The 12,568-nt window shown below is 41.4% G+C and overlaps 1 protein-coding gene across 2 annotated transcripts; it reads right to left on the reverse strand.

Annotated features, from left to right (window-relative positions):
• Positions 1–10: 10 nt before the first annotated feature.
• On the reverse strand, positions 11–11,549 carry lrwd1 (leucine-rich repeats and WD repeat domain containing 1). Of its 2 annotated transcripts, none has more exons than XM_063203982.1 (16): positions 11,529–11,549; positions 10,853–10,950; positions 10,457–10,691; positions 10,097–10,216; positions 9,823–9,969; positions 9,614–9,709; positions 9,011–9,484; positions 8,515–8,632; positions 8,096–8,193; positions 7,522–7,729; positions 7,103–7,175; positions 6,843–6,983; positions 6,448–6,551; positions 4,528–4,683; positions 3,570–3,679; positions 11–893 (listed from the first exon to the last, which is right to left on the reverse strand). In XM_063203982.1, the coding sequence occupies exons 2-16, from the start codon at positions 10,930–10,932 to the stop codon at positions 747–749; spliced, it is 2,307 nt and encodes a 768-aa protein (XP_063060052.1). In that variant the 5' UTR covers positions 10,933–10,950; positions 11,529–11,549; the 3' UTR covers positions 11–746. The 2 variants fall into 2 exon arrangements, with proteins under 2 accessions (XP_063060052.1, XP_063060053.1); XM_063203983.1 differs by lacking the exon at positions 11,529–11,549 and adding an exon at positions 11,045–11,109.
• Between the last annotated feature and the right edge of the window lie 1,019 nt (positions 11,550–12,568).

A 12,568-nucleotide genomic window follows, 5' to 3' on the forward strand; every position in this document is an offset into this window, starting at 1 on the left:
CCTTTTTCACCCCATCAATTTTACAACAGGTTGCATTTTTCTGTCTGTATTTCTTGAGGTACCATTCTAAAATCACAACAAAATAAATCGTCCAGTGATTGGCAACAATTGGTACCACTTTCAGTGTTCCTGTATTTTGCATCATGGTCAAATTGCAGTTCAAATGCATCTTTGGGTTGTAAGTAATCTTGTGTGTTAGGCAATTAAAACAATACAAAGACAACGTTTTCCTTGAAATGCACAGTGCCCTTTTAATACACTGTAATACACATTTTCACGGAGCGAGACAAGACCTGCAGAAGGTGTATGCACAATTTCTACATCTGTACATGTGCAGAGTGCAATTATCTGTTTTTCTGTTCCGAGAGGGGAGGGCACACATCACATGATATCCATGCAAACATTAAAAATAAAAACAGTAATAAAAAAAAAAAACAATGTGCAGCACTGCTGGACTTACGTCACTTTTTAAAATGGATTGCTAAGGACAAGCACCCAAAACCAAAACAAAACTCTATGCACACAGGGCTGCTGATAGCCTGACCCAGGAGAAAGTCATCTGAGAGGCCCCCCTTCCAAAACACACAAGGTAATGAAAACCCAATGTCGGGTCCCGTTTGTCCCTGGACACAGGATAACTGACACCTTTGTCCCTCCGTCGGCTTCCCTCTGTATGTGCATGTGTGTGAGTTCGTCCATTGACGTTTGAGGGGGTCCCTTGAATACGGCCCACCAGTACTCCACTCTCAGGACGTCTTCTTCCAGATCACCACCATGTTCTTGTCACTGAGAGCCACCAGGTAGCGTAGGTCCTGGGACATCACCACTGAGTTGATGGAGGGGCCCTCCACAGTGCCCTGGCCATCTAGCACAGGGGCCGGCCACTCAAGAACCTGCAACAAGGAACAAAACAAAAGTATCACCATTAAGCTGGTTAAGGCAAAGATAGTACATTATACTCTTCCTGGTTCCCGTCTTCCTGGTTCTCTGGAAATGCAACAAGATGGAAGAGGAGGGGAATATCCTCCTGACTACCAGCAGTTCATTTTTGTCCTCTCTAGAGGACATTTGTAAACCGCAATATCTCCCACCCCATACACACTACTGTGCTAACTCCCAATGGTCTTTGAAGAGGACATTCAGAGCTTTCCAATGATAACATGTGTGTAGGGGTGGGGTTTTGGGAACTTTCTGTTTCTTTGCAAGGAAAATGGTGTCCATTAAAAATAGGCCGATTTTGGTTAAAGGGAAAGTAAATGCATAAATAAAGTGGGCAATTATTGTCTTAAAACATCATCTTTATATGTTATTTTCATCTCTCCAGAGCACAATTAAACCATTTCTAAATGAATGTAACATAATTTAATTCCCATATTTAGGCGTTAAAGAAATGTCCTCTAAAATGGACATTGGTAGTGACATCTTCCATTTTGTTAGTATTTTTCTAGTCAGAAAGTCAGTATCAGAATCAGAAGGAGAGACACTTTACAGCACATTATTGATAAATAATCCTAGATGTGATGTTTGAGGAAGATGCTGAAGATTCAGAGACCTCTTAGGATTCATTTCAAGCAGGAAAAGTAGAATCAGAACAAGCAGAACGTTTCCTATTGATGCATTTGTCGCCCCATGTGGAGCATGACTCTGATGTGTGTCTGAACTTTGCAGGACAATATTTCAACCAAAAAATAAATTAAGACTAAATTAATCCTATAGACATGAACACATGTTTGTTCCAGAGATAATAACCCATATTTCACACATCAGAACTATAAAATTAGTCAACTCTGGTGAAAGTCCTCAGTTGAGGGACCACATGTCATTCAAGCTTCAACTGCAAGTCCAGTTGCTTAAAACAAAATTGCTTTGACTTGAGATGACCTGCATGAATGATAATGGTCACAGACACATCCAGTTTCCACCTCAAACCAATAAAACACTCATTGTAAACTCATAAATGCTCAAATTTACTAATTATTGAACTGATTGTTATGCTTTTTCATCCAGATTGATTGATAGCAATTAGGGTACATTTTCAATGTACGGCCTTCCAATGTCCACTGTAATGGACACATTAAATCTTTAAAATAAAAATTCGAAAAAAATGTTGCCAATCTCATTTTTTGCCTTCAAACAATTAGGGGAGTAAAAAAAAAAAAAGATTTTTAAACTTTTTTCCCCCTGGTAGTCAGGAGAATATGGGGGATCGGGTAAAACAATTTAAAGCACTGGTTGAGTCTAGGATTATGGTTGAGTATGCTTACTATCAGGTCACAGGGAGTACTGATACGTTTGCAAAGAAGTGGTGCATGGACAAGGGGGTATGCAGTCAGTACTGGTGGCAGGCTGGTTTTTCATTGGTAATGGGTTGATTTTAATGGGTTAGGGTGGGTGGGTGGCGGTTTGGGGGGTGTGTTGACCATTTTTGTGGACGTACAGACCACGCAATGGTTCAATAAAAAGTTTTCCTGTTTAAATCGTTCATGCAGATCAATACTAATAACTCTACTGCCACAAAAATAACGATAGTGTCTTGGTTACTTAAGACTCTCTGTGATGTGACTGCAATGTTGTTATCCTGTAGTTGAGCTTTTCCAGCAAATAGTGAATAGGACCGCCAGTGATTCCATCCGCATGAAAGAGCTACGGGAACTAGTCAATCTGCCATGAGGAACCAATGAGTGCAACTTAGACATGTCTCGAAGGTTTCAAGAACCTGTAGTAACAAACTAAAAACTGCAACTCAGACATGGGTAGGGCACATGATCTCTCAGACTTCCATGGAATGGACACGGACCTTAGTGTCAGTTTCACAGATGTTGCCAACATTCTGTGCCACTTGTCACGGAAGTGTTTTCTGTGATGGACTCACGGAGGTGCTTTTTCTGTATTAACACAGCTCTTTGTTTCCACAGTCTTGCGTTTTCTCAGGCTTTTTCTAGTTAAAAAAAAAATCTCAAAAAACAGTCCTTAGGTTAGGATTAGGGATTGTTTTGGTCTGGGCACAGCTAATATTCATTTGTTTAATATATGAATTTTTGATAGCCTATCAACCAACTGGAAAAGGTATTTCTATGAAACACGTCTTTACTGACAGGTTAAGGTTAGGGAATTGTTTTGGTCAGGGCACAACTTCAATTTCTATAGCATTCTTTTGTTAAGCATTAGAGTTTGGTGTCTATTTTCTAATTATAGACTTAAAATAGTACTGTGGGAATATAGTAAGCACTTCCGTGAGTCCATAAAAACACTTCCGTGACCAGGGGCACGGAACTTTGGCAAAATCTGCGAAACTGACACAGATTTCGTATCCCAAAGATCTGTGTACATTCCACGGAATTCTGAGAGATCATGGACTACACCAAGGAATCAAAAACTGTAATTAATTTTATTCCATTTAGGATTTGTAATCAATGCCTAACACAATTTCAAATCTTTTACACATATATTAGATTTAGTAATTAGTATTTATATTCAGTAAGCTTGACTCAGGCAAGTTGTATCAGGTAAGCAATAACTCATGGCTTACTGATGGAGTTAAACAAATGCTATTATGACGTGAATCATACCTCAGTCGTAGAAATAGGTTTCCCACTTTTGAAATTTGCCTTCATGCGTTCTGTCATGTGGTACGTCCACAGCCTTCCTTTGTCATCTCCACACACTGCATAGCCGTGACCTGAGGGTAGTGGAAATTAAATCAAGAACCAGCCACTCATAACAAATCTCCACAATGCAAAGCCATGCTTCAGCAGCTTGCCATGAGAAAACTAGGACATTCATACAGAAGCTGTTGAACTAGTTCTACAAAGCTCATGTAGATATTCAACATACATATTTAACACATATTAAGAAGACTGCTATGGCTGGTACAGAATCAATAAGATAAAGTTTATGGTTTGTGAATTACAGCCGGTCAGACTTTGCAAAAAACGCTGTGTGGATCAAATATTCTTCTTTCACTGACACACACAAATTTCCTTACACACATACTGGGTTAAATGAATATGAGACAACACAACTTAATGCTGTAGATTAGAATAACCCAAACTTCCAATTGAAAGTAGGTGAGTCCTTTTATCACAGCCCTCTTCAAGAGCTTGTCTTGGTTCATAGTAAAATCAATGTAGTGAAATATCGCCCTCTGGGGATAGTTACATAAACAGACTCTTTTTCTTTTTCACAGCCATTTTAAAGGACACATACCTACACATTGTATGAAATATTAACACTTCCAATTTATTATTATGTTCTTTTAAGAGTGGTTTTCAAAGTACTACTGCACACCCCCTGAGCCAATGTGTCCGTTCGTGAACGACTTATCATCATGGACCGTTTGGTGTGGATCATTTGTTGTATTGGGTATAGTAACCATGCAAGACCCTTGGACTGGACAACCACTAGTTCAGGTATGCACCCAGCCGAATATTATACATAAATTATACGAAGACAAAAATAAATATCTTCCAAAAAATACAAACACACACAATACAATATTGATTACGGTACATTTCATTTCTGACTTACTGGAACAGGTGTTGAGTGACAGGTAAGGAACATCGGTGTCAGACCACTGCAGCTCTGCAAGGATTTTTGCGGTCACCTTGTCCTTCTTGGAGGACGAGGCTAGCGTTTGGCTCCAGCTCCACAGGTAGATGGAACCTTGCATGTGGCTTTTGGAAGCTGGAGGAGGGAATCAATCAATCAATCAATCAATCAATCAAAAATATTTATATAGCACATTATCATACATAAATGTTATTTATTGTCCTTAAGAATAGAGAAAAGAGAAGAAAAAACATTATTGTGTTTATTAGTTAATTACACACTATATCACCAAAGGCAGATGAGAATAAAGTCATTTTTAATTTCCGTTTAAAACATGACAATGTTGGGGCAGCTCTACTTTTGACAGAAAGTTGGTTCCAGCATTTTGCAGCATAATGACTAAATGCAATTTCACCCTGTTTAGACCCCCGACCCTAGACACAAACAGTAGATTCTGAAGACCTAAGACATCTTGAATGAACAAAAGAGCATTATGTTGTAGCTGACTGTATTCAGCGTTGAATGCAATTGGTGATGCCCTGAGAGAATTTCTCAAGTAAGAGAATGAATGGCATAGAATAAGACGAATGTAGAATATAGCTGATGCTCTGATTAAGTGTATGGTGATAGTGAAATGTGTTTGGATTAAACAATTCATTCACTCATTGACCACTTTACAGACCTACAAACTCGCCCCCCCATGTTCTACATGATTCACGTGAATGACCTAATTGGTCAGGAAAAAGGTGACTGTCACTAAAAGGTGACGAGTTTGCAGGTATGACTATATTAGGTAAACCTTACTGGTGCTGGTTTGGACTCCATTTTGCCTTCAGAACGGCCTAATCTTCCTGAAACAATCTTCTGGTAGGCTGTGGCATTCCAACAAAGTTCAATTGGTACGAAGGGGCCAAAATTGTGCCACGCAAATATCCCTTCGACATTACACCACCAGCTTGAATCAACTGTTGATACAAGCCCAGCGGGATCCATGTTTCCATGTTGTTGATGCCAAATTCTGACTACAAGTGTTCCCAAGTGTTGCAGCAGAATTCAAGACTCATCAGAACAGGCAACATTTTTCCAATCATCTATTACCCAATTTTGTTGAGCCTGTGTGAATTATAGCCTCCTTTTCCTGTTCTCAACTGACTGGAGTGGCACCCGCTCTGGTCTTCTGCTACCGTCGTCCATTTGCCTCAAGGTTTGACATACTGTGCATTCAGAGATGCTCTTATGCATACTTCAATTGCAACAAGTGGGTCTTTGAGTTACTGTTGCCTTTGTATCAGCTCAAACCAATCTGGCCACTCTCCTCTGATATCTGGCATCATAGGATTTTCGCCCCCTGAATTGCAGAATTGCCTCTTTTTCAGATTGTTCACTATACACCCAAGAGATGTTGTGAAGGAATATCCCAGTAGATCAACAGTTTCTGAAATGCTCAAAGCAAGCCCATCTAGCAACAACAACAGTGTCATGTTCAAATTCACTTAAATCACCTTTCCTCCTCATTCTGAGGCTCTGTTTGACCTGCTTGACCATGTCTACATACCTATTTTTTTGAATGGATGCTACTAGACACCTAAATTTCCTTCGGGATTAATAAATGTTACTCTACTCTACTCTACTCTACTCTATATGCACTGAGTTGCCACCATGTGATTGGCTGATGAAAAAAAAGTGGCCGGAAAGTGCATGTGCACTGTATGCATTGGTAACATCTCAACGTTAATGAATATGATATCAATATTCACAAAAATGTCAAATGACGTCCTTCATAGCAACTTCTGCATGTGTGTATTTGAGGGGGAAAAAAAGAAGTCATATTTCATTACGATGTCTTGAGACGGCCACTTCCCGTGACACGAATCAAGAGACCGGCTGCAGTACACTCACCCACGACATCATCTGACAGGAAAGAGAGGCCATCTATTGTGCGGTAGTTGTTTGTTTTGTCCCTCTTCTCATACACAGGAAATGTTATTTCCATCTGCATTGTCCTAAGGAAATAGATGACCCGAGTTTTAGCAGTGAGCTAGCGATGGAGTAGTGTTAGCAGTGCTTATGTGAACATTTCATTATTTTGGAAGAACGAAGATGACACTGCAAGCGGGTCAAAAAATATCATCACACACGTTTTCACTTTTGCTTTACTTCCTCTGCTTCAGTGTAACTAATACTGGGTGAACCATAAATACAAACCACATTTTATAAACACTTGTATCTCGGAATCCACAAATGATATAGGGCTACATTATTGTTGTTGTTTTTTTATTGCATATGCCATGTACCTTTTCTGTGTGTTGGCATTGAGCTGAATGTTGAAACACTGCAGTCCGTCATCACATGCTGCAATGAGGTGTTTATCGGCGGAGGATGGGGGCAGGGCCAGATGCAGAGGGGTGGAGTCAGTCTCCAGAACCAGGAGCTGACTGAAATCAGACACACACACACACACACACACACACACACAAAATTGTATTAATATGCATTATTACTGAATTACGCAACAAGTTTGTAATGGAGACCGAATGCCTATTGAAACACTCACCTGACTTTGAAATTGTAGTCCGTGTCTATGGTGCCAATGTCCCACATAGAGATCTTGTTGTCATAACTCCCAGCTGGTAGAGTATGACAGAGAAGAGAACATGTTCATATAAATGGACGTAAAAGAACATTATTCTCTTACTATGATATTTAATGGCATCAGAGTCACCGGTACTGTACATACACTCTCTGCCACCAAGAGAATGCAGTAAAATCACAGCTCCAGAATATTCTGAAAGTAATTTACAGGGACTACCAGAGTGAGATGCCCTGTGTGAAATGCATTGACTTTTGGATGATTGGATGATTCACATCAATCAATGTTTTGGGAAAGTCAATTGATTTATAAAAAAAAACCTAAGTTTCCAAACAAATTCATATTATGTTTCAGAACAGGGGACTATGTTCCGGCACACTGACCGAAAAGGTAACTCTTGTGGCAGGGGCTGAAGCGGAGGATGGAGACGGATCGCCGGCTGGTCCTGAACTCCCCGAATGCCAGGTTGGCCTTGGGGTGGATGAGCTTGACCATGCCTCTCTTCCCTGCAGCGGCCAGGATGCTACAGGGCCTGGAGGAGGCACCCTTCACTGTCATCTGGAGCCAGGACCAGGCCAGGGAGTAGAACTCCTGAAAACAATAGTAAAATATTAACAATTAGTTGTTGAAAATAGTCGAATAGTTGAAATATTAGTTGTATACAGGTTTTATTTGTGTAGTGCGTTTGGTACATGCATTTTAGCCAGAGGTGATTACTAAGACAGAAAAACATGTAGCAAGAAAAATGTGGTGCCGTTATACACCTTTCATTAAAGACCAGAGCCAGAGCTAAAAATTATGTGGTGGCAAAAATATCTAAGAGAAAATGCAATAACCATGCTACTGCAACTGCCTCAAAACCTGCTAGACAAATTAATTTCCTTAGAAAAAGTACAAACACATACTGTTATATAGTGACTAAAATCATAATATGAAAATGTAAGAAGGTGGACAAACCTCTCCAGGGACTTTGTATTTCTTCAGCACCGTGCCCATCTCACAGTCGATCAGACATATAGATTCACCTCCACACGTGGCCACTGTGCTCTCCCCCTCTAAAAACATCAGGAGTGACCACATTAGGCAGGAATCACATTTTAGACAACTAATGTAACGGCAGATACTGACAAAAAACAGAAAACAACTTGTTTTCCAAGAGATGAGCCTTGAGATAGTGGTGAATCATCTAAAAAAAGACAGAACCCGTACATTTTATTAAAAGGACATCTATAGGCTATTTATTAGTTTCCTTGCTTCTTGTAGTTAACTTATCCAGGATTATCCCTTAACCACATTCTTGGAGTACCCCCAAACTCAGGGGTTTTGGGTCTATTTGAGATTCATAAATTAACTACACATGATTTGTTAATACTGACCTGTGCTGTCTGCAGCGGGCTCAAACGCACAGGCCCAGAGCTGTGTCTTGAAGTCAAAAGGGTCATCCTGCTTGCTGTGGCACTGCAGGACATGAATGGGCTGCAGACACACAGGGTCCTGAAACAGCAGGGGATAGAGAAGCCAATTAGAAACCATCAACGCGTGTTACAATGTAATGCAATGCAAATGAGGAACACTGGGGGTTATAGCAGACGTGTGTGACAAACACAGGTGACTATTGAGCATGAGCACATTCGCAATTCACCCAGTCGGCTCCTCTGGCCCGCCCATTAAACTGCATTGTTTTCCCCTCCGAATGCTCCACCCGTGGTCGTGTGGTGCCAATCACTGCCAGTCATTTGGCATATTGATTAGCCAACGTGGGGGAAAACAAGCAATTTCATGGGTGGGCCCAGATTTGGCGACTGGATCTATTCAGTGGCCTTTCTTTTACAGTAATTCTGATACAGGAGGTGAAATGCAAATCATTCAAACCTCCGAGATCCTCTGGATGGGTTTCTGTGGGGTGCCCGTCCTGGGCTGGGTTCTCGTCTGCTTCTTTTGTGGTGTGCTTGGTTTCACCTCCTCCTTCAGGGTGGCTGACTGGCGCTTGGTGGGAGTGGCCGATTCCTTTTCAGTGTCGTTTTTATTTTTAGGCTGTCTGCTAACCTTCCTTGGGGTGGTCTGTTCCTTTTCAGTGTCGTTTTGATTTTTAGGCAGTCTGCCAATCTTTCTTGGGGTGGTCTGTTCCTTTTCAGTGTCGTTTTTATTTTTAGGTGGTCTGCCAACCTTCCTTGGGGTGATCTGAATGTCGGATGATTTTCGGGGACTGTCTTTAGTGGGAGTTTCAACGACGGCGGCTGCAGCTCGAGCCCTCTTTGGCGTGCAGCGGACTTGGCGGACATCGGACTCGTCTTTATCGTCCTCTGCTTCCTCTGTCAATTTTCTCTTCACTGGAGTGAGAGCAACCTGCGACAAATAAATCATGAAATACAAAATAGGCATTACTGTATAATGTATGTAATGCAGTGGCTTTCAACTAAGTGGGAAACATGCTTGGGAAACGTGACTTTATGGTCATCATGACCCTATGTTTACCCCGTTGTCCTTGGCAGCAGAGGGCCCGTTCTGAGCTCTGCTGGTTTCTTTTGTTGGGATGAGAGACTGGAAGTGTTCTCTAGCAATCATCTCCACCTACAGCACATGAAATCCACAGAGATGTAATTAAAACCTGACAACAAAATTCAATACTGCTGATATTTTACAGCAAATGGATAGTACACATTTCACCCAATCTGAATACCTACCCTCCACTTTGTGTAGAGACTCAGTGAGCTAGGGCCATATTTGACTCGGAGACAAGCGTCATTGATAAAGCTCTTCTCCACCTTGGACAGGCTCTCAGGTGTTGGTGGACTTGGAAGTTTAAAATTCCCCTCCCATATTTCAACAACCTGCAAAAATATTCAAATCATCAGCATCACATCATAAGATTTAAACAATTTTCGAAAGGAAGAATAACACAACAATCATGTTATGGTAGAAATGACCAAAGACACAGCAGAAACAGACAGCCCTTACCCTTTTCCTCAGAATCCCACTGGCGACGTGGCGAATATGGTTGGCCTGCGAGCTAATATCCTTCCCATTGAACATTCTCAACTTGGGCAGGAGGAATATCGCCTTGTGCTGATCATTTAGCTACAACACAAACATTTCGAGATAAAGAAAATCTGTCTCTTCATAGAAGAAAAGCTACATATCATAAAAATATAGATTAGCTACAGGACAGTGGCCGCCGAGGTGTCAGGGAAATCAAGGAAAATAAGACAAAACAGAGGTGTGGAAGAGTCTGACAAAGCCAGTCAGTCCAATTCTCTTGATATCAGGAAACCTTGAAGGCCGCTATCCCACTTTCAGCATTCATGGCATGATTCCTACCGTGAGATACAGGTTGTCCTCAAGATTCAGCTCTTCCAGCACGTCCAGGGACTGAAGAGACATGATGTCCTCCATGTCATTGTCCGAGAGGTCCAGCACTCTCAGGGATGGTAGGGAGAGTCCTTCGGGCATGTGCTGCAACAGATTCCCGGAAAGGTCCAGGTCCTCCAGACCCGTGAGCTGGGACAGGAGAGACACTGGCATGTCTTTAATCTTTAATCCCAGTCGAGATAGGCTGAAAGACACAGGAGCAGATTAATGGCTGGGACTCATTAAGCATGCTACAAAATGATGTTTATGAATTCAAGTGAGGTTCACACTTCACATTAAAATAATAACAATCTGTCAAATGGATAGCTGCTAGCAGTAAACAGATACAAGTAAACCATTACTTACTTTAATGTCTTTATTTGCTGTAGTTTCGTTGCTCTGGGAGTCCCTTTCTCTAAGAGGACCTCTTCTGTTATTTTGGCCATGGCTGGTAGTTGAATGAGCTAAATGAATTGAGGTAGACAGTTGTTATATTGAGAATTGCTGAGGGAGTGGCTCTTGATTGTTCACTTGTAACAGCAGGAACACGCCACTTACTTTGCCTGTATAAATTCACACAGTCTTTCTAGTGTCCTGCTGGGACAGTTTCACTATCACTGTTCTCTCCTTGAAGGTTAGCAATCTTTTATCTACAAAACGATACCCATTCCCGTGCACAGAAAACCACTGCTTTGAAGGGGGAAGTAAAACAGGGCTGCTTGAGTGGAATATATAAGATGCATTCGCGATATTGGCGCATGCAATAACTAAAGGAGTTTAGCAAGTTCACACAGAACGCACAGCAGGCTACAGCACTGTCAAACTACCTCTGTACGCCAGCAGTAAACGACTGTTTATCAACAAACTATTATCTAGTTTTAAGGAATTCACAACATTGTCAAGTGTAACGCACAGCATAACAAACAAGATGAGTTCATGAGCATGGTACAAACAGATGCATACGTAATGTTAATGTGTTAAAAAAAACATCAAACAAGAAGTTTTAAGTCTTCAAAGGGGAGATAATACAATGCGTACTTACAATGTTGTTACCAACCACACATGTACAACTTTCCCGGGAAAATGCTAACCTTTGACCTGAGGTCTGACGAACTAACTTTCCCATGGCACTCCTTTTCCGCCATCTTGAATGTGGCAACACAGTAGGCCTATGTGAACTGATGTAAAAAGCATTCTGCTACACTCATTTCTTGTGTGAACTGATGTAAAGCATTCTGCTACACTCAATTTTGTTGCTATATGTTTACTACAATGTGCAAAAAATGTGTAAGGCACACAGGTGGCTGGAAGCTCAAGCGGTCTTCAGTCTGTTCATTTGGGTTTGTTGGGTGCTCTTCCCAGACAGCAAAATGGGTCTGGCCCAGATCTGTGACAGATGTTGGCAGGCACTTGGGCCAGGTCCGCAATCCTGGTCTGGCCCGGTTTCTTATTTTACAATGGCGCTGAGCTGGAACAGGTCCGGATTATGGATCCGGAATGGATCTGGCCCAGGTCCGATCCACATGTTTGGAATTTGTGGCCGACCTGGGCCAGATCTGGCCCAGGTCCGTAATACGCATCTGACCATGATCTGGCCCTGATCCGTAATACACAGTTGGGGCTCATCTGGCCCATATCCGGACCTTATCTGGGCCTGATCCGGATTAAAGGGGTATTTAAAGGCATATGCCATTATTTTGGGGCTTAATACAGTTAAAATCGTTGGCTGGGGTTTATAAAGGTGGTAAAGTGTCTTATGACAAGTTAAAAGAGGGAGTATGTCGCTAAGCTAGTGAAAGTCAATGCATCCATGTAGCATTGCTACATGCTACACGGATCCATTGACTTTCACTAGCTTAGCGACATGCTTCCTCTTCTAACTTGTCTTAAAAGAAGACAACGGCTTACATGAAAAATAAGACACTTTACCACCTATATAAACCCTGGCCAACGATTTTAATTGTATTAAGCCCCAAAATAGTGGCATACCCCATTAAAGGTGGACGTGGAATATTTTTAGTTGTTCATTTCCAGAATTCATTATGCCCATTCACAAATGTTAACTTTTTAACAGATATTTAC

This window comes from Engraulis encrasicolus, chromosome 7, assembly GCF_034702125.1.
Source record: "Engraulis encrasicolus isolate BLACKSEA-1 chromosome 7, IST_EnEncr_1.0, whole genome shotgun sequence".
Taxonomy (NCBI): Eukaryota; Metazoa; Chordata; class Actinopteri; order Clupeiformes; family Engraulidae; genus Engraulis; species Engraulis encrasicolus.

Bases quoted from the DNA above. Each gene is read 5' to 3' on its own strand.
- lrwd1 (XM_063203982.1), bottom strand. From the start codon at position 10,932: ATGGCCAAAATAACAGAAGAGGTCCTCTTAGAGAAAGGGACTCCCAGA. The intron at 9,710-9,822 runs GTAGGTATTCAG...CATGTGCTGTAG, and splicing joins GTCTCTACACAAAGTGGAGG to GTGGAGATGATTGCTAGAGA. The intron at 6,984-7,102 runs GTGAGTGTTTCA...GTCTGATTTCAG, and splicing joins GACTACAATTTCAAAGTCAG to TCAGCTCCTGGTTCTGGAGA.